The following is a 24,677-nucleotide window of genomic DNA, read 5'->3' on the forward strand; positions in this document are numbered from 1 at the left end:
TATGAGAAATGTATAAACTGAAATGAAATAAAAGATTGTTGATGGTTCTTATTTGAAAATCACTTATTTACCCTCCAGTTGTTATTGTTAGTTTTTCATGATTTGCTGGGTTTAACAGTTATTGGTAAACAAGAGCAGCTGATAAGTCAGTGTCATGTTATCATTTGGATACTTAATTAATTGCAATTTTAATAAGAAAGACTTTTAAATATTTATGTTTAATATTGAAATAAATGTGTTACTGTATAAAATGGTAATTTAAACAAACTCATTGACAAAATATCATTTGGTGGTTTGATATGAATATAAAATTTGTTGTCTTATTTGAACCTCAACTGCATTCATCCATCCATTCCATTTAAAAGTGCAGGGCAAGAATAGGCCTATATAATTACAATATGATACATTTATATATTAAACACACATCCCCACAGAGTTATCATCATTGTGGATCAACTGAAGACAATTTTATGTAATTTTGTTGTTTACTATCTAACAAAACAGTTTTTAAATTACTGCTTGCCTTCTGGTATTACAACAGAGTATCCAAGAGTGTTCACAATGAAAACCTTACCCTGAAATGTAGAGAAAAATAAAGTGCTTATACATCGGGCACACCAGTATATCTGGGCATATGCCACACATTTAAATTTCATATTTTATAATAGGCAGAGAATCAGTTTAAAATTGTTTTGGTGAGTCGGTAGAGCCATGGCAATCAGGCCCAAGGCAGCTATGTCGTGGGTTTGGATCCTGGTACCTGCCACCACTTTTTATCAGTACAGTTAACCCTTGTCCTGCACAGACTAACCCTTTGCTTTGCGGGATACATTCCAAGCACAGGCCTCTGTGCCCATGTGGACGGGGAAATGCAGTGTAAAAGAAGCTGCCAACTTCCAAAAAACACCAACAAATTTACATAGTCAACCTTGGTTACAATGAAATTCTTTTGATTTGAAGAAACAGACTACTTGATTACATGGAACATTAAACAGCTGAGTATCTGTTGAGTATGTTTTCATTTCTGATAATCTGGGAAAGACTTTCCATCTCCACATTTTCCCACAGTAAATTTATTGATAAAACTTTTTTTAAAGAGATTGGCAGGCTCTTTTACCTTACATTTGCCTCTCTACATGGGCCACAGAGCCTGTGCAAACGTATCCAGCAAGTTAAGTGGTGAGCCAATACAGTACTGTTAAAAAGTTGGTAGGTAGCAGGATCCGAACAAACGAGATCACTGCCTTAGGCTCAAAGTCCGAGGCGATACTGACTGAGCACTCACTGAGCAACCAATCCCTCTGAGAATATTCTTCATTGGTATTTTCAAATACAATTTTCTGTTGATGTCATTTAGACTGTATATAATTAACATGATTCTAACATGTGATTTATCTAAATATTTTGGTTGGTAATTTACCAACATTATATCTAACCTCTTATTTAAATTTTTGTTTTAGGCTTTCCAAATTGCATTTTAGATTGTAAATTTTCCATTCAATCTAAACTAATTGGACTTGAAAATAGACATTTTCATAAAATAATATAAACATTCCTAGAAAATTCATCAACGATGAAAGGAAAAGATTTTCCTGGTAAAACCTTTAAAGCAGAAGGGGAAATAGATTCTGATTCTTCCGAGGATAAAACAGATCATTTGTCATACTCTTACTCATGTGTCAAGTCGTTTCGCAAAAACCAAACCATCATAGGGGACTTGGCTGGTCTGTATAACCGACAAGACTACCAAGGGAATGACCATCAACCGGCTTTGTACAGTTTATCAGGGGAAAGGAATAGACCTTATAGCAACACAATATACTGCAGTCCTGCCATGGATAGTGACAGTTCGGAATATGAGGAGGAACGAGTAGTGAAACTGGCAAACAATATACCTGACAACAATGTGTCAACCAACAATGAAGCTCAACCTCATCCCATCAAAGTTTTGCTCTACCAGTGGTTCAAAGAACAATTCAAACAAGTAAATTCCCTCTGGCCACTTTTACCAAGAGTTTTCAAGAGGAACCAAAATATGAAAATGGAAATGACACTGAATGGGGTTGACAAGGAAAGAAAGGATAAATTAATTGAGTACATAAATAAGTTGAATCTGACCTTTGAGGAACGTTGCAATTTGTGTACGGGCAATGAAACTGTTCTTGAAATAGATGTAACCTCCATAGCGGACGACGGAGAACGCTTGCAACGCTTCTTATCGTTCTTAAAAGGTTTAGAATATTTTAAATCAGAGATTCCGAGCTCAAAGTGTGAGGTAAAATCAAACTTGTTGAATCCACAGTCTCAGGAAAGGTACGATAGTGTGAAAAAAATTGGGATGGTAGAAAAGTTAGATGGGGAAATAATCCACCGCAGAACTTCTAAATATCATGTTGATAGAGGCTGCCAAATCTCTATTTCATCTTCAACATCGTCTGAGTCAAATGAAAGTATAAAAGGGAAATTGAAGCAAGGGAAAAAGAAAGCTGGACAGATAACTACTATTTCAGGTACCAATGGACAAGGTTTGGTTGACCAAAACAAAAATTCATTAGAACAAAGCCATGAATTTTCAGACGCTAGAAAAGTTCACTTTGAGCAGAACATTCTTAGTGTTCATACATGTAAAAATACTTTGAGAGATAAGTCACCCCAGTTTGTAACTAAGATGGAAAGTAGACCATCTTGTAAATGTTTAATGCATGAAAACCGAGAAGATTATTACAGGTTTAAAAATCAATGTTTATTAGGAAAAGGAGATGAAATGAATAATAGTTTCATCAAATTTGTGAAAGAAAAAGAAAATAACCCATCCCATGATTCACACAATGACCTGTCAAATATTGTACCAGACGAGATAGATAGTAATAACTGTTCCACGATTGGATTGGCTGATGAAAGAACATATGAACCTAGTGAAGTAAACATGCAACAAGATTCAATCAATAAACCAGAATATCAATACACAAAAAATCACCTGAAATCAGACTCAATTGAACACTTGAAAGAAACTTGCTCCAATAATAAATGTGTTTTATCAAGTATTAACAATGGCCCTTTTAACGGGAAAGATAAAAAAGTGCTAGCTGAAAATGCCTGTTCCAAAAGTTTAAGTTATTGTTTGGATTCTCTTCCAAACGTAAATAATGCAAAGGAACGAAATATTACAGATAATGGTAAATTTTCTGAAATAAATAGATACAATAGGACTAAGGGTACAAGTTGCCATAAGTATAATGTATACTTAGAAAACCATAAAAGACCATGTTGTAATGGGGTAATTCCTACACATTTGTTAAACAACAATAATATAGAGTTAAAAGAAAGTACCGGTAACCGCAAAGATTACAATGTATTTAAAGAATATAGTTTTGTGGACAGAGAAAGAAAAAACATTCAAGAGGAAAGTATTGATGATTGTTGTGTAGACTTTACTAACCGATCTACAGAAATTGACAACTTATCAAGAGACACATCCTTGAATGACGGTGTTGATAATAAAACGTATCTTAAAAGTAACAACAATAAATGTTGTTTGGAAGGCTGTGACTGCGGAAAAAGTGCAAAACCTAAATCCAACATCAGAACAATCGTTTTTAGAATCGGATCCTCCAAAAACACACTTAGTATATGCTCAAATCAATCTTTAACAAAAAAGAGTCCTAAACTTAAGTCATTGAGGCCTAAAGGTTTACACAGAAAGATATCTGCAGTTTTCAAAGGAAACCAAACGAGTAATGGAGAAAGTGTTAGGTTAATATACAAAAACAAAAACACCGAAAACACCACTAATAACTCATCAGTAGGTGTTGAGTCGTTTATAAATAAAACAAATACTAAAACAAGCTCATGGACAACCTGTGATTTCAGTACCGTTTCAGATTCATTTCCTAGCACGACGAAAGGAACACCACAAACATTTACGCAAAATTCAGTTATTCCTGAATCATATTTATTAACAGCTGATGCCTTGGGGACTCTAGTTTCTGAAATAAAACACCAACAGATGGAAATTAATTACATGAAAAAACTATTGGAAAATCACATAATGTAAAATTAGTTTTTTAAAAGCAAAACGTAGACTACCAGTACGTAAAAAATGTAGGAACTTAATAACTATTTGAGTTATTTTAAAAACAGTATATTTAAGTGAAAACAGTCAACATCGATTATTAAAAATTGTAGCATTAAAAGTTGTAAAACTTGTCATTTTTATCTATATACTTAATACAATAAGGGTTTTCTCTGAACCATACCTTTTTCAGCCATTCTATTCAAACAAATAAACAATTTTTATTTTTACGATTGATGTGTCTTTGTAAAGCTTATGATCTAGGGGAGTGTTAAAATGTTAAATAAAATGTTCATTACTGTACCTTTAAGGCTTGTCCCCCCCTAGCGTTTCATTTTAGCGAGTTTCCCATATAGGGAATAAGCTATTACCGTAGTACTCATGGTAAGACCTGGACGCGGGACCGATTTTTTTTTTCGTTTTGAGGTCCCTAGAGGCCAAAAACACCATCCGTTCAAATTCATATATATATATATATATATTTATATATATTTATATATATATGTGTCCGTTAGCACGATAACTCGAGCAAAAATGATCCGATTTTGATGAAATTTGGTACAAACGTGTAAACCTACGTTTATTTGAACGAGTTCGCGATCCAGCATGATCGGACCATGGGAACGGGGGTTTACGGGGGGTTTTATGGGATAAAAATAGGTTTTTCCCATTTTGACCCAAAAAACATAAAATTTAGCGATTTCTTTCCAAACCATTTTGTAGAGCTTAAAAAAACAAATAATTTAGTATATTGAAGCGTTATTATGCGCCTAATGGTTACGGAGAAAATTCAAAAAAATTGTAAATTTAAAATTCCCATGTTATTCTTATGGAGAATAAGTAAACTGTTGTAGTTTGCTTGTTTATGAACATATTTTGATCAAATTTGGAAAACGTTTTTATTTCTTACTAACTATTAAACAGTTTTACCCTCCCTGATGCAGCAAACCTAAGTACTTGTTAAACTAATTCTATTTAAATCGGGAATAAATGTTATATTTTTAAGTAGACATTTCAGTATAAATCAAATCACTCAAATGGAAATTCACTTAGTCTGCAGGTTTGCTGCGGCGGGGGTATATATATATATATATTTTTATATATATATTTATATATATATATATTTATGTGTCCGTTAGCGCGATAACTCGAGCAAAAATGATCCGATTTTGATTAAATTTGGTACAAACGTGTAAACCTACGTTTATTCGAACGAGTTCGCGAACCAGCATGATCGGACCATGGGAACGGGGGTTTATGGGGGGTTTTATGGGGTAAAAATGGGTTTTTCCCATTTTTGACCCAAAAAACATCAAATTTTGCAATTTCTTTCTAAACTATTTTGTAGAGCTTAAAAAAACAAATAATTTAGTATATTGAAGCGTTATAATGCGCCTAATGGTTACGGAGAAAATTCCAAAAAATTGCAAATTTAAAATTCCCATGTTATTCTTATGGAGAATAAGTAAACTGTTGTAGTTTGCTTGTTTATTAACATATTTTGCCCAAATTTGGAACATGTTTTTATTTCTTACTAAACAATTAACATTTTACATAAAAAACACTTTTACCCTCCCTGTTGCAGCAAACCTAAGTATGTGTTAAACTGATTCTATTTAAATAGGGATAAATGTGATATTTTTAAGGAGACATTTTAGTGTAAATCCAATCAGGCAAATGGAAATTCGCTTAGTCTGCAGGTTTGCTGCGGCGGGGGTATTTTACAATTATATTTGATATACCAACTTTGTAATTTCTTTATATCCGTTTATATGAGAGTTTAAATGTAAACAGCTGATCTTTCAGTTGAATGTTTAATCACAGTAAGATACAGTTTATGAAAATTTATTTTAAATACGCTCCTTTTTGTATAACTGAAAACTAAATGAGGTAGGTAAATCCCATGGTGGAAGGAAAAAACATAGGTGTGCTATTCCCACATATTCTGACGTCACTCGGATTGCAAACAAAAGATCACCTGATTGTAACTGTCAAATTCGTATATGTATTTGTTTTGATTTGGTTGTTATTGTTTTTATTATTATAAAAACAATAACAATCCAATCAAAACAAATACATACTAATTTGACAGTTACAATCAGGTGATCTTTTGTTTGCAATCCGAGTGACGTCAGAATATGTGGGAATAGCACACCTATGTTTTTTCCTTCCACCATGGGTAAATCCCTTATCATGTTGTGGATCTAAAAGCAACCAAATTTATTGTAAATGATTTATCCTACTAATATTATAAATGAGAAAGTTTGGATGTATGGATGTATGTTTGTGACAAGTGAACGCGAAAAATACTGGTCGGATTGGGCTGAAATTTGGAATGATGATAGCTCACATTCCCGATTAACATATAGGCATATTCTTATTTCAAAAATCCTTTCGGGCTCCGCCCCAGTGGCTCTGGAGTTTCCCATGTTAACCTTATGAGAAATGGAATTATTGAATCTTAACAGCTGTTTCAATTAAACAAGTTGGTTCTGTTCTATGATGTTCAATAGTATTAAAGTTACAAGGATTACCAACAGGGTGCAGCACTATTATTTCTTTTACATTTATGACAACAGCTAATTTGCAACCAAAAGGCGAGTTAGCGTAGCGAACGTGCTAACCTGAAGGCAAGTGAGCGCAGCGAACGAGCTCCAACCTAAAGGTGAGTGAGCGTAGTGAACAAACTTCAATCAGGACGTGATTGAGCCATGCGAACGAGATAATCTTGAAAATTAAGAAGTTAAACGGGGCAAAGCCCGCGGGTTACAGCTAGTTAGTTATATTCACCAAATAACTGAATGAAACAAACATTATCTTTGGTAAGTAAAACCGTATTGCATTATTCGTTTTGCCTCGGAAAACAAGTTTTAAACCCTACTAAAATGTGCAATTGGCGCAAGGGTCTCGTAATTAATTATTTTTTTTAATTAATTTTTTGTGTGTTTTTACGCCAGTAGAACTTTTTACATTTTAACCAGGGAACGGTCCAAACCCTGGTCTTGTTATTATCTAACGTTGACCTTTTTGTTTGATAGCATCATTAATTCATAGCCCAATGACATATGGCATCTGGGTCTGGAAACGATCTCGCAAGGATTCTAACCAGCGACCTTCATATTTGAAGGTTAGCACTATAACCACTCGGCTACCCAGATAATATATTTAGATACAATTAGATATTTAACTAACGCTTTTGAGCTCCATCGGTCAAATTAGACCACAATACAATACTACCAAAAACTGAACTTCCAGTAGCAACTAAGCGAGTGTAACTCAACTAAAATAGCTTAACCTGACATGAGGTGCAGCCTAGAAATTAATTATAGAACTACTACAGTTGGTTAACCAGTGTTGTAAGTACAGACAATTGATAGGTCTGGTCAATAGACGAGCAGTCTAAGGCGTTGACAGAACTGTAAATGGAGGAATGGAATCCTTTTTGGTGTGAAACTCAAGAGTTATTCATCTGCCTGAAGCAGAGTTAGGTGGAAGAGGCCCACCTAAAATAACCGTGGATGGTTCGGGTGGAAGTGTACAGGATGTGTGAATTATTTGTTATACTCCGTTTACAAAATTAAGGCGGTTTTAGGGGAAGAAATCTATCCCCTCCACTTTTTGATCCTGCAATTAAAACATAGCTCAACAGCTGAGATTTGTCAAAACTTCAAACAGCTGGAACATACATTAAGCAGTACAAAAGTGGTGGGGGAACTTACCCTCAAACCGCCTTAATTCTGTGAACGGACTATACACCTCAAATCACCTATATTACTACTCTTTACCTTACTGTGTCCACTACTAACTTGTAACACTTGGTCTTATCATTATGTGAGCCCTCAGTAAAAATGTGCACGTATCAATAAATAATCCATAGAGTTCAAAGAGTAAATAAATTGCACAGTTGTAACCTATATAAAAATACATTTATTCATAAATAATATAAATATACAAATCAACGTTAGAAAATACGCGAAAAGCATTTCAAAATATAGTTGACGGATCCCAGGCGTACTTCTCTTGACGACAGAGCAAGGAGATGTTATAGATCTCTTCACTTGATAGTACAAAGTCCAACTGGGTGTTAGAGCGAATATAGTCGGGAGTTACTGACTTGGGTATCACAGCTGTTAACACATAACACTAACATTAGACTTGTCTTTATGCACAGTTAAGAGTTTCTTTTGGGATAGGGATAGGAGTAACTAGCTTACCTGAGAGCATGTGGTGGAAGGAAAAAACATATGTGTGCTACTACCGTCATAGGCTGACGTCGCCCAGATTATAAATAGATTAATCACCTGATTGTAACTGCCATATAAATATATATTTGTTTTGATTTCATTGTTATTTTTTTATTTTTTTCTAAATAGTGAAACGGCGTTTGTAATCTGAGTGATGTCAGCATTTGACGGGAATAGCACACCTATGTTTTTTTCTTCCACCATGATCTGAGAGAGCCGCAGGGCTTTTAGATACAGAAGAAATCCAATTATTATCCTAATTTGTAAACTCTTTCTCTACACTTGACAAAGTCCCTCAGGGGATGAAATTTTGTGTGCACAGTGTATTTTCTTACACTTTCAATTTAAGCTAGCTGCTATCCTCCTTTTTCTACAATTGAAAATCCAGGCCTAGGGCTTGAACAAAACGAGTATTATCCTAATCAATTGGGACTGTACCACATTCGTATGGTTCTGAATTTGGATAATTGGCCTTTCACAGAAATTGGGGGTATGCTATAGAAATTGATTTCATTTTTGCCGATACAGATTGACAGAGAAAGAAGTTTATATGCATTGGACATTTTAACACTCTACACAAATTATAAAATACTCCATGCAAACTTCAATTCCCTAAAAATTGTAGAAACAAAACGGTAGTATAATGAAAAAACGATACTTTGAAAACAGTAAAAGAACGGTGGTTTTGTTTTGAAACATAAAAAATAGGTAACATTTTTAACACGTGAAGGGCATTTGGTTCCTACAAAGGGAGCTGAAGTTTTCACAGAATACTTTTAAAACATACTCCACAGATTGTGTGGTCTCAGAATGTTTGTTGCATGGATGAGCGTTTTAAACGCTTTGTAGAACAGTGAATACAGAAACTGACCGTATCCGACTTGCAGCGCCCACCGCAGCAGTACCTGCGCAGCAGACACCTGATGTTCCGCAGCCGCCTCGCGCACAGCTGGCTCTGTCAGCAGCTTCATGTTCTTGTTGCCGCCCAGTGAGCTGTACGCTTGCAGCAGTATACGGTGTTTCTGACAAACCACATACATCTCGTCTGGCTGACGGAAATGTGGATGGAACTCCACCTGAGGCACAACCACATTGTTGTAATCTCACAAATCTAATGTTAAACTAGCATATTTGTATGAAATGGTTTATCTGCATTAAGTAATCCTTGATCACTGTGATCGGAATTATTTTGAACCAATTTAATTCAGCTTTACAGTCAACAATTACTTCATCAACAACAGTTTTTTGTGAGAATAAAGAGAGTAAAAATTTACAAATACTCTTTAAAAAAAATGACAAAATGGGGGATTATCTGACAATAAAAAGTTTAAGTTTTCCACTAAACAACTAAGATCACCTGATTGACAGCTGGGGCAACCCCAGTAGCCTTGATTATCTGCTCTAGATGTTTGGGTGTAAAGTTGCTGACACCGATCGCTCTCAGAGCTCCACGACCTCTGTCATGTGCTTGTATCATCGTCTTCCACGCATCAATCCGCAGCCGTGCGTTGTCTGGACTGTTAGCCTACACACAATCACTGAATAAACCAATATGCAAGATGAAGGAGTGGAGTGAAATAGATGTGCTTTGTTGCTGAAAGATATTAGCTGTTGGACAATTTGTTGTAGGGATGGATGATATTGGATTTTAAGTTAGAGACGAGACAAGATTTTTCATTCCATATAAAAATTCATAATAATAGTACAAGAATAGTAATGGGCAGGAATATTTAAAATCTTTTATTTAAAAAATCAATAAAACATGGTGATATCAGTAAAGTTATGAAATAGTTCAACTTCGAAAAATACAAAACATCAGCCTGTAACATCAGTCACAAGTAACAATTTTCCAGTCTTGTGTTGGCTATGTTTACAGTACCGGTAGTAAAACATGTCCCACACTGCTTACACTTAACAAAACTTCTCATAATTTCTGATGTCAAAACAAAAAATTGTTAAAACAATTAAAGCAATATTTATATGTAAAGAATATATTAAATAAGAAGGCCTTTGCAAAGGAAACACAACAACAAAAGCTCCTGTATTGCAATAGCATTGACTTTCCGCAGGCATTTTTATGTTTTTCCGCAGTCATTTTTATGTGTTTTTTTATGTCGTCTCAAAAATATGTCAATCAAAATAAAATCTCATCTTGTAGAACAAGATTTAAAATTTCCCAAAAAATTCTCAAAATTTGAGACCCGTCCATCCCTAGTTAAAAGCCTAATGATTAATTGAGTGGCCTTCTCCACTGTTTTCAATTCTGTGCCAATATTCTCTATGAAGCTCTGGTGGACTTCGTTCCAAATAAAGAATAAATCTGTCAGACGGTAGTACAGTTGGTTGGAATGGTCTCTACGGATTTAAGACGAGTGTGTGAAAAAAGCGTCAGATTTATTTGGTTTTTATTTCAACCGTCTAAGTAATGTTGCTCACAGCAACGATGTAGTTATTCGCTTCAGAGTCTCCTTGAATTTCACATAGTATATAACAATCCCCTTGACTTATTGGTTTCACTATTGCGTAACAGCCTGGGGATACAACAGATGGGGAGAATAGCTTGTACCAGATAAGAAACTGACTGGAATCTTTGTGAATGGACTTTTGAACTGGACTCTTATCTATAGCTGCGGACAAGCCTACTAAGGCTTTTGTAGCTTTGTATGAAATGTATTTTGATTATTATGTTTTTTGTTGCATGAATAAATAAATAAATAAATAAACAGCCAAAAATTTACAATCTTTACTTAAAACTTCAATAACAAAAGCACAATGTTAATCATCCTACTACTCTGTTATTAATTAAATAACATTCAACAACCAACAATCTGAACATAATAATAGCAAAGAAAAACCTTAAAGTGTCTATGTACCATACACTTAATAAATTAAAGAAATTCATGAACAGTAAAAAGTTAATGGAATAACGTGAGTTGAGTGGTTATATTACCTGCACACCCTGCGCTCCGGGCCAGTGGATCAGATACAGGTCCAGATAGGAGACTCCTAGCAGTGCCAGAGACTTGTTGATAGCTACTCTGGCCCTCTGCTCAGACAGGTCTTGAGGGGCTGTAGTTAGAATATAGCTTCAAAATGGTTCAGAAAGACATTGCAAAGTGTAATGTTTTGAGGGTTGAAAACAGGAAAACCATTTTCCCTTATAACACTGTGTTCCAATAGTCCATGCTGGTTCACAAAATCATTTGAAAATGTGTTTTAGACATTAGAATTTCATCAAAATTGGATGGCCCTGAGAACCTCAAAGCAAAAAAGTAAATCGCTCCAGGGTCTATGTCTTACCATGATACCTACACTTATATTTGGGAAATCCGAAAATTAAAGCACAATTTGAATAAATATACTGCATTAACTAAACAAATTCATTTTGTAAAGTACATTTCTTGGCAAGTTGATGTTACTTGAGGAATTGTTAGTGATTGAACAATATATTAAAAAAAAAAAACTATGGCCACAGGAGCTCCCTGTAGATGCCATGTCTACATCATTGTTCAAAAGTAAATGCAACTAGCATAAGTCAAGTTTGAGTACTAATCTTGTTTTAGGTTCTTTCTCAAAGTTATGAAAACTTTTTTTTCGAGATGAAAAATGTTCCCAGTAATTCCTCAAATACCTACTATAAAGTAGTTTTTAAAGAGGAAAAAACAACTTGGCTTTCGAATAATTATTGAGGGGGAAAGGAAGGATACACAACTAACTCACCTGGATGAAGAGTCCCAGGATGTCAATAGAACACATAGAAAGTACACATTACACTGATATTTCGCCCCTTTTACGGGCTTCTTCTGAGGTAATATAAAGTAGTATACTGATATAAAGTAGAAGCTGTTACTCACACAACTTAGTAGTGATGAAGATGTCCTCCCGCCTGAGGTTGTACTTGGGCAGAAGGTCTTTGAGAGCGACACCGATGGCCTCCTCATTGTGGTAGACTGCAGCCGTGTCTGACACAACAAAATACATTAATTTTTTTCCCAAACGTAGGCTTTAGCCCAGAGCCGTTTTACATATGGATCAAATCCATTGGTACTTGACTGGATTTGAACCTGAGACTTCAGAGATCAAAGTCCTGCGCTCTAGTCATGCTCGCTCCTAAAACATCATAATGGGAAATATTTCAAGGGTAGGAAATTAGGTATTAACTATACAAGCGGAGCGGAAAGCAAAGTTTCATACATGCAACACTGTTACAATCTTTCCCGGTGAGTTGCGTGTCTAAAATACTTTTTGCCAAACTGCCAACAACAAATATTAACGCTGGGCCAAATAAAACACGACCCATAAAATACAATGCATAATTAACACTATTTTAACAAAATGTTGAGCTTAAAAAATATGACTTTCTTAAAAAAAACCAAAACAGTATAAACATTAGAGTACATTAACGGATGGTTGCTTGTACTACAAGAATGTTAGGTAATTATATTTTTTGGACATTGCATGATTTTGAATTGGTGTGGTTAGCTAAAAACAGAGGAGAATAGGTAGTAAAAAACAGGTCAGAATCTAGCAAGCAAAGTTTATACCAATAAAAATAATCAACTAGGCCCTAGCCCTAGTGGTTTGAAACTTTAATCACATCACAATTATTGTGTCTACTTACCAATGTGTCTATAACCAGCTTTCAATCCCTCGTCCAACACATCGTAGATCTGATTTTCGGTTACAAGGTACGTTCCGACTGAAAACAGCATTAAGAGTTTTAACTAGTTGAATAAAATACAATTTACTCAGCCTACACTCTTTACATTGATTTTCTGGTAGAAGAGATTCACCCTCATAGGTTAAAATACATGTAATATCTCCATCTCATCTTGGCGTCTCCATCTCCATGATGGATAATTGATAAACAAAGACTGGAAAAGCTCTGTAATGAAATTGATAAAATAAGATTTATAATCTCTTTTTTAAACATCTTTGCCACCAAGACTGATAATTGAATATAATATAATAGGTTACGTACCTTATTCCGTCTTCAGTCTTAACTTAGTCAATGCTGGATGACTAGTTTCGGGAACAAAGTCCCATTATCAAATCCTTACTTAAAACATCAATTGAATATGGTCAAATATCCGACGTAAGTCTTCATCAATGTATGCATGCAGGTTGACGACACATAAAGTTTACACATTTTACATAAATATAGTTACAAAAACAATTACGATAGGCTGGCCACGTTGAATACGGGACAAACCGACGATAGTTCTGTCGTGTCCGCCGTGTAACCTGCGTCGGTTTGTCCCGTATTCAACGTGGCCGGCCTATCGTAATTGTTTTTGTAACTATATTTATGTAAAATGTGTAAACTTTATGTGTCGTCAACCTGCATGCATACATTGATGAAGACTTACGTCGGATATTTGACCATATTCAATTGATGTTTTAAGTAAGGATTTGATAATGGGACTTTGTTCCCGAAACTAGTGATCCAGCATTGACTAAGTTAAGACTGAAGACGGAATAAGGTACGTAACCTATTATATTATATTATAATCTCTATAACTATATCTTTATAGCTGTTGAAATATTAACCCTTTGAGCTCTAAGGATTGTAATAGAAAAAGTGACCAAATTCCCACTTTACAAAATCTACGCAAGTTTGTAACCTAACAAGAATTGCTCAATATTTTTTTAAATGGGAGCTGAATCTGTGAGGGTCAAGTTTAGAGTTATTACACTTAGGCTTTTGTTTGACTAGTGTTGTTAGTGAAATAGACAGTTGGGTCTTATGAATAGCCGAGCGGTCATCGACCAGGAGACATGACCATAGATTGAGAGTTTGAATTGTGTCTCGGCCAACTATAAAGGAGCAGGACCTGATGAGATTTCTCCATCGCTACTCAAGTACTGTAGCTGTATTCTTGCACCGCACATAACAATCTTCTTTAATTCATTTCTTTCATCTGGTGTCAGCCTAATAGACTGAAGACAAGCTTCGTTGTACCAATTTTAAAGAGTGGCAATCCCTCGGATATCAAGAACTACAGGCCTATAGCGATTCAGCCAACGCTTGCAAAAGTGTTTGAGTCTCTGGTTCTTACTCGGCTGTCTTTCTTTGCCAGAAGTTTTCTGTCTACAGCTCAACATGGATTCTATAGTGGCAGATCCTCAACGACCAACTTAATAACATACCATGACGACATTATCTCAGCTTTCAACAGAAACCACCAGGTGGATAGTGTGTATATAGATTTCTCGAAGGCATTCGATAGAATCAGCCATGATCACCTTATGGCAAAGCTTGGTATTTTGGGAGTGGCTGGACCTATGCTGAGGTGGTTTCGGAGCTATATTAGTGGACGCTGCCTTATTGTGAGATATAATGGGTCTGAATCTGAAGCCTTTCCTGTGTTATCTGGAGTGCCACAGGGCTCTCTTTTGGGTCCTGTACTGTTTTCAATCTTCATTAACGACCTAGTCCATGCTGTCAAGCATTCAAGAATGTTGCTGTTTGCAGACGATGCTAAAATCTATAAGGAAGTAACAACGGACTTTGAATGTGAGGAGCTGCAGAGTGATTTGGACAATGTGCTGAGGTGGTGCTCGGAGAATGAGATGGAGTTGAACATATCTAAGTGCGTTGTACTCTCTTTCTCTCGTCGCACGAATGTAACGGTATTCAACTATACCTTATTTGGTTCGACTCTCCACCGATCCTCTACAGTGAAAGATCTCGGAGTAACTGTTTCCTCGAATCTAAGTCCTGAACCTCTCTTAAGAAACATAAGTAAGAGGGCTTATTCTGCTCTGGGATTTGTTGTCCGAATGTCTCGAGATGGGTTTTCACCTCATGCCCTAAGGACTTTGTATGTGCAGCTGGTCCGCCCTTTGTTGGAGTACTGCTCGCCAGTTTGGTCACCATACCTGATATGCCATGTTGATCTTCTCGAGGGTGTACAGAGAAAATTTCTCCGAGTACTTGGAGTGAGTCTGGGCTTTCGCTACCTTGAAGTACCACTGGATGAGATGGAACGTCGGTTTGGACTTCTTCCTCTGAGTTCGAGACGCAAAATCTTTGATCTGATGCTCTTAAGGAAGATCATCACAGCCTCGGTCGATTCACCAGATTTGCTGAGCAGGGTTGATTTTCGTTGTGCTCGGGTGGTTCGATCCAGAGGACTCTTTGAGAGAGCTCATTGTTCGACACTGTACTCTTACCACAGTGCTCTGCCTCGCCTTCATCGTCTGGGAAACAGCCTGCCCAGTTACATCGACCTGATTCAGTTCTCCGAGAATCGTCTTAGGAAAGAGCTAACCAACTTCTTCTCGTCAGAGGAGCATGTGCATGTTTGATTTTTTTATTAGCTTTTTCGTTAGGAGTGTGGCGATGACTTAGTGTTGGGGCCGTCGACTCCCCTCACTTCCGAGCCAGTGAGTGCAATGTTTCTGTGTGTGGTTCAAGAGTGTGTGGTAGTGTTGGGGCCGTCGACTCCCCTCACTTCTGTGCATTACTTTTTAATATTTATTAATATTTATGGTATATCTTGTTGTTGCCTTTATTGTTAAGTTTTTTTTTTCAGAGTTTACCGTACCTTTTGTACATTGTTCGCTTATGTAAATTTGCTGTTTTTGCCGCCATACTATGTATTTATTTTGTAGTGTTTCATAATTTTGGGTTTGCTTGTATTTGGTCTCTACTTCGTTAATATTTATAGTATTATTGTTCCTGCATGTTATTGTTAACTAGTTTTTATTGCCACTTGCTGTGATATTTATCATATATTTATTTTCTCAACTTTGTTTTGTGAATTGAGTGTGGGTATAGGAGATAGTTGTAATGGTCGCATGTATTATTATGTAATCTTTTTTGGCCATCTGTAGTATATAGCCTAATTGCAATGTTAAATGTAAAATGGTGTTTGCCGTATACAAAATAAACAAACAATAAACAAACAAAAAAATTATGGTGTGCGACTCATGAGTTTCGCATGTCTGGCAGTTTGGTGGAGATGTCTAATTCAAGTCGACATAGAAAAACTGGAGTGTATGTTGACAAAATGGATAAATTGTAAATTATTTCTAAAATCATAATAAGCTTTAAACTGAATGTAGATTTTTTAAGTCACAACACTTTTCTATGAAAATTTTTACATTTTTGAAGGCTAAACCGACATAAAATAAATAAATAAAAATGCCTTTATTTATCAAGCGTTTCTCAGTACAAATACTGCTTCTCAGAACAACTTTCGTCAATAACAATATAAAACTAACAACAAATAAATAGAGCAATAACAAAACAGAAACAAGACAATAATTAACCCTCAGTGCACAATTCTTTGATCTTAATTCTAAATGACATGCAGCTTAATTCCTTTCTATGTTAAGCTGAAACAATAGTTAGTTAAACAGTGACTTACGCCCGATGACTGGCATGGACGTCCCGCTGTTGAGAGGAACGCTCGTATCTATCACTCGTTTCTTTGTGTCCAAAACATCGAGCACACCAACATATGTATTAGGTCTCCGACCAGTGTCTGAAAAGATAGTACACCTTAATTAGAGTTGTGAGAGAACTATTTTTATTCATTTTTTATCTCTCACAACATACTCTCTGAAGAAAATTTATGCTAGAAAGAAACATCAGTGTAATTATATGGGATTTTTTACTATCTACTGTATAAGGCCCATGATTTTAACAAGTAAGCTAGTTTTGTATCCCTTAAAAATCTACTTATCAGCCACATACTTATGCATTGAAACATAAATGATCTTTTAATATTATTTCATACTATTAACCAGCCTGTGACAAGGGACCTCCAAGTTGGTGACCAAACTAATACAGAATTGTTGATTAGTTAGCATTAACAGGGATAGTGTGCAAAAACACACAGAATGATTCATACGATTATAAGAGTAAAAAATTTATAGATTGCTGTGCTAAGGTACTCAATCTATGCTCAACCCCGCCCCCGCAGCAAACCTGCAAACTAAGCAAATTTCCATTTGCCTGATTCAAAATACAATTAAATATATAAAAATAACATTGGGTTTAACCGAGTACTTAGGTTTGCTGCTACAGGGAGGCTAATAAAGTGTGTTTTTTTTCTCTTATTAATAGGCTTAGAATAGTATAAAATAAATAAACACATGTGTGGTAGTTTCAATGAATATTTGGAAATAAATAAGTTTTTAAACGCTCGTATCAGTTCGCCTAATGTTATTACACTGAATCGCTTTAATAATTCGGTTACTCTATGCGTTCTTACTCACAATCGATGCACCGAATATTGACATAGCAGATTTAGTTTATTTGCATGACACGTTTTGTAGCGTTACTGTTTGCTGAACTGAGGATTTTTCTGCATAAAATAAGGTTGTAGACTTTCTACAGAAATATTTTCTGCAAAAAAACTATTTTTTTAACTTGTTATGTAGGATTTTCTGCAGAAACTTATACAGGTCAAGTGTAAGAAAGGACCATGTAACCTTAACTTTTGTCTTTTTCTGTGATAGTGTTAAATTTACTATTTCAAAGAACACAAATTCTTTCTCACTAATTATTTCAGTTTACTTCCCTATAGTTTCCCTAAGTAGTCATTGCCTTGGGTGGCAGGGTAAGACCTGAAGCCAGGACTGGTACATACTTTTCATTTCAATGTCCCTAGAGGCCAAAAACACTATTCGTTCAAATTTGTACATATTCGTCCTTGAACGTTATTATAAATTGAGTAATTTTTGTCCGATTTTGATGAAATTTGGCTTAAAGATGTAGGGCGGGATGAGCTTGGATGAGTTTGAAAACCAGCATGACCGGACCATGGTAGCGGGGTTTTGTGAGGGGGTTTTGGGGTAAAAATGAGTTTTTCTCATTTTTGACCCCCGAAACAAAAAATCTCCCAATTTCCCACTAAACCATATTAAAGAGGTTAAAAACACATAATTTATTATACCGGTATTAAAGGTTTTTTTTTATTGACTATGGAAAAAAAGTAAATTTAAAATTTCCATTTTATTCTTACAGAGAATAAGTAAACTGTAATTACACTGCAACTGGGTTTGCTAGTTTATGGATATATTTTGATCAAACTTGGCAAATTTATTTATTTTATACTGAGCTATTGATAAAAAAAACTTTATTTTCCTCCATGATATAGCAGCAAACCTGGGTACCCATTAAACCTAATTTTATTTAAATATAGATTTAATTGAAAGTCCAATCAGGCAATGGAATTAGCCTGCAGGTTTGCTGTGGCGAGGGTATTATGCTTTGGCTGGCTCCTTGATCATTTACTAAAAGCCCGATGATAAAGGACAGCTATGTCTAGTTTCTACCATAATGTACTGACTTTTCTCAGGATTGAACTCGCAACCTTTTGATTACTAGGTAAAGTTATAACAAATTAGCTGCCCATCTAGATAAGTAAAAATATCATAAATAAGAAAATTAAATCTATAAATAATACTTGAGGTTCAAAGTGTTATCTTAAATCTGTTAAAAATATAACTTAGGCTACTTATCTTTGCAGAAAGCCTTAAAAAGTTATAACAGGTTATAAACCAAAGAAAAAGTTTGCCTACTCTTAACAGATAAAATATTTTTCATATTTAATAGTTTAAGGTACTAAATCTTTAGGCCTAATAAACAAAGTTTAACTAAAAAAAGTACATAGGTGGCCTAGCCTACAACTCATTACCTTCACCCTTTACATTGGCTCTATCTGCCTTTTGCATGGTTCAAATCTAAACTTTAATCACTTAACTTGACAATTTTGAGGACTCAAGACAGATTATTGTCTAACAAAATTTAGGCTAAGTTAATATTATTTAATGAAGAAAGACACTTTTTACGGTACCATATGCACTATTTTTTTTAGATTGATATAACCTTACCTAATAGGTCAAGGTATATTTAAAAAAAAAACATATGCCATCAGTATGATTTGTTTAGGTCTATTTATTAATTGGATGTTTTTATTTATTTCTGTCATCATGTTGCCTCCTAGACTCTCCTATGTAAAACTAAACTCTTGATGGCGTTCCTTCAAATTTTATGACATTAACATTGAAATTTTAAGAAGAAAATAAGCTGGGTATATAATATCTGTCATCACATTACAGTAGACTCCCTCTTAACCGGACAACTTTTAACCGGACTACACTCGGCAGAAATGACATCTCTTTAACCGGACAATTTTTATCAGCACATCGGTTTAACCGGACTAGATCAGCAGGAAGTGGGTGGTAATGAAACACTATTCTGGTGGGAAAGATTTGAGACCAGTGATCACGTGTCTAAATACAATGCTCTCCTAAATTAAAGTCAAATATTTGGATTAGCCTACATAAGTTTTTTTGAACGTCGGTTTAACCGGAAAACCCGTTATCCGGACTGGCCTCGGTCCCAAGGAGTCCGGATAAGAAGGAGTCTACTGTAATAGGATCTATAATTAATACACCAACACGAAATTTGTCCTTTGAACTCCTCCACCATTTCTAAACCGATTTTGACTATTGACATCTCATTGGAAAGAGCGTGTTACGTAGAATTTCAAACTGGCCTTGAAAAAGTCCCTTGGGTTCTGCCCAAGGCCCAACTAGAAAAACAGGCCATGCTGCAGCACGGGCAGCTCAACACTATGTCACAGTGGTAAATAGTTGTACCAAAGATTAAATATGCTACGCAAAACACTAACATCTCACTATTAAAATCTGACATACAGCCAGCTTATTTACCTCAAACGTATGGGATATGGCAGTGAATCTATCAGAATCTATCCACTAATGTGATGTCATGGATCCTGCAGCATGGCCTGTTTTTCTAGTGAGGCCTTGCTCTGCCCAAGGCCCCACTAGAAAAACAGGCCATGCTGCAGGATCCATGACGTCACACTAGTGGATGGATTTCATTGATAAATTCATTGTTCATTGTTGCCATTCCCATATGTTTTAGATAAATAAACAAGCTTGCTGTTTGTAAGATTTTAATGGTAAGATTTTAGTACAACTATCCACCACTGTGACGTAGTGTTGCGCTGCCTGTGCTGCAGCGTGGCCTGTTTTTCTAGTGGGGCCTTGCTCTGCCCCAGACGCTTTTAAAGTTCCCAGGTTATCCTTATGAAGAACATAATTGTTTACATTATGATCAGCTGGATATTTTAATCTATAGGAAAGCCCAAAGTACCCATGAACTTTTGAGAAAACTACAAGTCACACCCCCATAAACCATATACTTAAAATGTTCGTCATGACAAGAAACCTTGCGCAAAACTATCCATTATTTCATAAATTGCCCTATAATGTCGTAGCCTAATTGCTTTCCAAAGGGAATTTTTCATATAGGCAACCTAATGTTAAAAATACCTCAGCTGTACTTATTTGTGTTACTCTTTTAAATCATTACCTTATTAAAATCAGGTGTGATTATTTTATTTGTATTATCGTACTGTAGGCTATTCTGTTTTTTTTATTTCAGCTTAACTTAACCAATCAATAGTTTTATTAATACTTATGAAGTCAAACGGGGTGAAACCTGTGGGTAACAGCTAGTTAATGTTAATATTTATATTTGAGTTGCAATTCAAGGAAATGCGTTCTACAAAAATGAAATTTTACTGACCTGGTTAAAATTAAATTTACTCTTTGAATTTGGTTTTGCCTACCTACTTATTATAATGGAAAATACCCCCGCCACAAAAAGCGTTTGAAATAAACTAAAAAATAAAAAAAAACACATGAAAGTTAAACTAAAATTGTAAAAAGGAACATTTTCAAGCCCCAAAAATCATTGATTTCTAGTGTTTTTTCATTTTTGCGATGTTCAATTGCGATTTTCAGGGTGACATATCTTAACGTAGCCTACTGAGGCCTAGTCATTTCCCCCAAAAGTGCCAAAGGTGCTTAAAATAGCCTAATTTTTGTAGAAAAGGTGATAAAAATGCAATAATTCTAAAACTAGGTGGAAAGCTGTCACAAGTTGTATATGCATTAAGAAGAATTAGAAGCCTAACAAACAAAGAAATCACTATAACTGCTTATCATGCAATTTTTTTCATCACATATCAGATATGGCATAATAGCCTGGGGCTCTGCAAATGAAATCCACATCCAGAAAATAATAACCTCACAGAAGAAAGCAATTTGGATAATAGAACAAATTGATCAAGATGAACCACAAGCCCACTGCAAACCTCTTTTTATCAAAAACCGAATCCTAACTGTAATCTCCCTTAACCTTTTTGAAACTATTACGGTACCTCAATCAAATCAAATCCTCCCCAACTCAGAATCCAATGTCACAACTCCAACATCAGACACAAAACAAACCTAGACTTAGGGTAGGCCTACCATAGGCTAAACAAAACCAGCAAAACTCCAAACAACATGGGGATCAAAATGTTTAATCTCTTGCCAAAAAAACTCAAAGAAATAAGTGAAAATAAAGCTTTTAAAAAACAACTCAAACAATACCTAATTGAACGACCATATTAAAAATTAACTGAATTTATCAACGAACACAAATATAACCCAAACAACAAATACTTAGGAAAGCAATGCTCAATTACACTCTCACACACATACACTATTACAAGAAATTGACGATTTCCCTGTCTACAAGGACGGCGGAGAAGACATCTATGGTAAATGGTAAATATAAGTTACTTAACATAACTTAAGTAAGTTCAGTATTAAAGGTATTACCAAAAAAACTTGTTGGGCCTACAGTCTTTCATTATAATCGATAAACATTAGGCCTACTTATAGCCTAATCATCACATCAGCTGCTTTTTCCTTGCCATGCAAGGAGTTGCGCTTAGGCCGGAGAAGAAAAAGAGACTCAACCCAGAGAGTACGGTAATCAAAACCTTAAAAACTCAACCTAGCCATCCTTAACTTAGTTCAGGGTATCAAATGTTCAGTGTTACCATACTGTCTTTAAAGTCGATTTCCACGAAATTATTGTTAAAAATTACTGGACTTTTTCGTAAGATAGCCTACCTAACTTAGCCTAGTTAAAATATTTCCGGGCGCATAGAATTATTCAATTTTTGATGGAGGTAAGGTGAAACCAGGATCCCCAGAAATTTCGGAACCCCGGAAAATGTATGGAATGAAAACGAATTCCCCGGCAATTGGCAACACTGGTGATATCCCAAGACTAGAAAGTATTAGGCCTATTTCTAAAATGCTAAACTTTGAAGGGCTCTCCTGAAAAGTTTTGCTTGACCCTTTTGGAACCCTACTGTTCTAAGGTCGCGACATATAGGGTAGACCTAAACGGGGTGAAAAAATAAACTAGGCCTAATTTTAAGGTATAGACAATAGACAATAACTATTTAACTAGCCTATTAAATAATACTGTAACCACCAGCATATAATAATTGATAAACCGTTGAAATAAACAAAGAAAGAAATAATAAGCTACAGTACTAGCTTACGACTAACCTTCTTCCTGATATTCACCGAAGCAATTGCACTGAGGTTTTGGCTCAGACTCCATTATTTTGACAAATATTCTCGCCAATTTTATTGAAATAGTAGCAAATTGAATAAGTTTCATTTACATTATAAGTTTATCTAAACTATTAGCTTCGACAATGTATGATTAACACAATGACAGTTAGTTGATTTAATTGGTTAGTTAATGCAATGCAATCGCAATCAAACCGAAGCCGAAACATAAGTAAACAAAAACAATTACAATAAATTTGTTTACTTTACTTTTAGGCTACTATTACTATTCAATATTCATTCTACCTAGTACCTAGTTAGTGGTGGGAATCACCGTGCACCGAATGAAAATAACCGAATCAATCGGTTATTGATGCTGAATAGACTAATTCGGTTATTTTATCCTGGTTCGGTTAAATTAGTCTTACTAGTCCAGTCAATAAAGGGGTTGTAGAGGACATGGAGAGGGGGAAATTTTTTTTCTGCGGGAATGTGTTCGGGGTAGTTAGAAGATAAAAATACCAAAAGTCCCCGCCCCTGGCCCTGCTGCTTCAGCGGGGGGAGGGGGGGAAAGACCCCATTTTTTAGTTTTTTACTTCTACACTGAAAACCGTGCATCGTACGGAAAAAATGTAAATTATAAAAATAAAGATGATGAAATTTTCTACAAGAATGGTCATATTCATTTCTTCCGTATATGCATTGGTTTAAAAGATATTCTCAAAATAATATAAAAATTATTAAATAAATTGATTTTTCATGCGTTTTTTGTCAAATAAGTTTATATAATCCATTAGCCTGTTGTTGTTTCACATCAATCAGGATAGAAAACAGGTTTATTAACATTAACCTATATAATATAATATATCAATCGTATATATTGTGTTAAAAATTGTGTATATAAATTTAAATAAGTTATGTATATTTGTCATGGAAACAAGTAATTTTGGCATAATTATTACACTAAAAATTAAAAAGATTATAGTTGTAGCTATATTTGTCCAGGTTTATTTATATCAATTACCGAAACCAAGACTTCATACTATTTTTCATGGTCTGGCTCACTTGGGACGGGAGGGTCCGACTTCTGTCCCAAAAACTGGTGCCATCTGGAACTGAAAACCACCATCTAGGACATCTCCATCATTCAATTCTTGTTGATTAGACTCAATATTGGATATCGAAGTGAGAATTCGCTGTAGGCCTATATATTCTTCATCTTCCTCATTCATCAGAATGGGCATTTCATGTAAAAAGTTCCCTTAGCAGTTCTGGCATAACGGAGAACAATTATTGGACATTTTCTTGCATGCGCAAATTGCACATCTGGCACTGTTATAATCTTTAGTACATTTGCAAAATACTTGGTTAAGGGATTAACTGTTCCTGGTTACTATAATTTTGGTGTCTATGTTCAAATGAATATCTTCTGACCAGTGGCGGTCCCTTAGGGGTGGGAGGTATATATCCTCTCCGAAATATTTTATTAGCTAACATAAATACTATTAGCTTGAAGATATTTTTGAGCTCAAATGCATATCAAAATACGTTATTGTGCTTTAAATTCCACATTTTTTTTCGGGGGGGGGGGTTAGCCGTAGGCCCCCCCACGGAAATTAAATTCTGGGACCGCCACTGCTACTGATTTTTCAAACTGTAGCGTCTTTCTTGGTCTGCCATCTTCGTGCTGTTTTCTGAATTGCTATATCCGTCAAAAACAACAGTGCATTACCTTACAAGGTATCCACGTACCTCACGTATCCATCACATATATCGCAGACACTGAAGATCCCCTTTGAGTTTGCCATATAACCTTATGCGTGAGAAATAGCCCATCGATAACCAAATTAAAAGTTGTTAAAACTGTTGTTGGTTGGTTCCAAAAAACTTGAACAGTGCAGACATTTTTGGTCTTTACTCATACCACTCTCATTAAATAAAGGGAAATGGAGCAG

The 24,677-nt window shown here is 35.4% G+C and overlaps 1 protein-coding gene across 2 annotated transcripts; it reads right to left on the minus strand.

Annotated features, from left to right (window-relative positions):
- Positions 1-7,976: 7,976 nt before the first annotated feature.
- On the minus strand, positions 7,977-23,024 carry LOC129003053 (uncharacterized oxidoreductase MSMEG_2408/MSMEI_2347-like). 2 transcript variants are annotated; one of them, XM_054431263.1, is made up of 8 exons: positions 22,717-23,024; positions 16,692-16,808; positions 12,938-13,015; positions 12,171-12,278; positions 11,267-11,385; positions 9,674-9,841; positions 9,188-9,392; positions 7,977-8,199 (listed from the first exon to the last, which is right to left on the minus strand). In XM_054431263.1, exons 1-8 carry the CDS (start codon positions 22,829-22,831, stop codon positions 8,057-8,059), a joined length of 1,053 nt encoding a protein of 350 aa, XP_054287238.1. In that variant the 5' UTR covers positions 22,832-23,024; the 3' UTR covers positions 7,977-8,056. The 2 variants fall into 2 exon arrangements, with proteins under 2 accessions (XP_054287238.1, XP_054287239.1); XM_054431264.1 differs by lacking the exon at positions 22,717-23,024 and adding an exon at positions 18,969-19,020.
- Between the last annotated feature and the right edge of the window lie 1,653 nt (positions 23,025-24,677).

Source organism: Macrosteles quadrilineatus, unplaced genomic scaffold (genome assembly GCF_028750875.1).
Source record: "Macrosteles quadrilineatus isolate MER2022 unplaced genomic scaffold, UCM_ALF_1.0 Scaffold_9__3_contigs__length_116548681, whole genome shotgun sequence".
Taxonomy (NCBI): Eukaryota; Metazoa; Arthropoda; class Insecta; order Hemiptera; family Cicadellidae; genus Macrosteles; species Macrosteles quadrilineatus.

Excerpts from the sequence above, each read along its gene's own strand:
- LOC129003053 (XM_054431263.1), bottom strand. The coding sequence starts at position 22,831 with ATGAAACTTATTCAATTTGCTACTATTTCAATAAAATTGGCGAGAATA. Across the intron at positions 16,809-22,716 it reads CGGTGAATATCAGGAAGAAG|ACACTGGTCGGAGACCTAAT; the intron begins GTTAGTCGTAAG and ends CTATCTTTTCAG. Across the intron at positions 11,386-12,170 it reads CTTCATCACTACTAAGTTGT|CCCCTCAAGACCTGTCTGAG; the intron begins GTGAGTAACAGC and ends TTCTAACTACAG.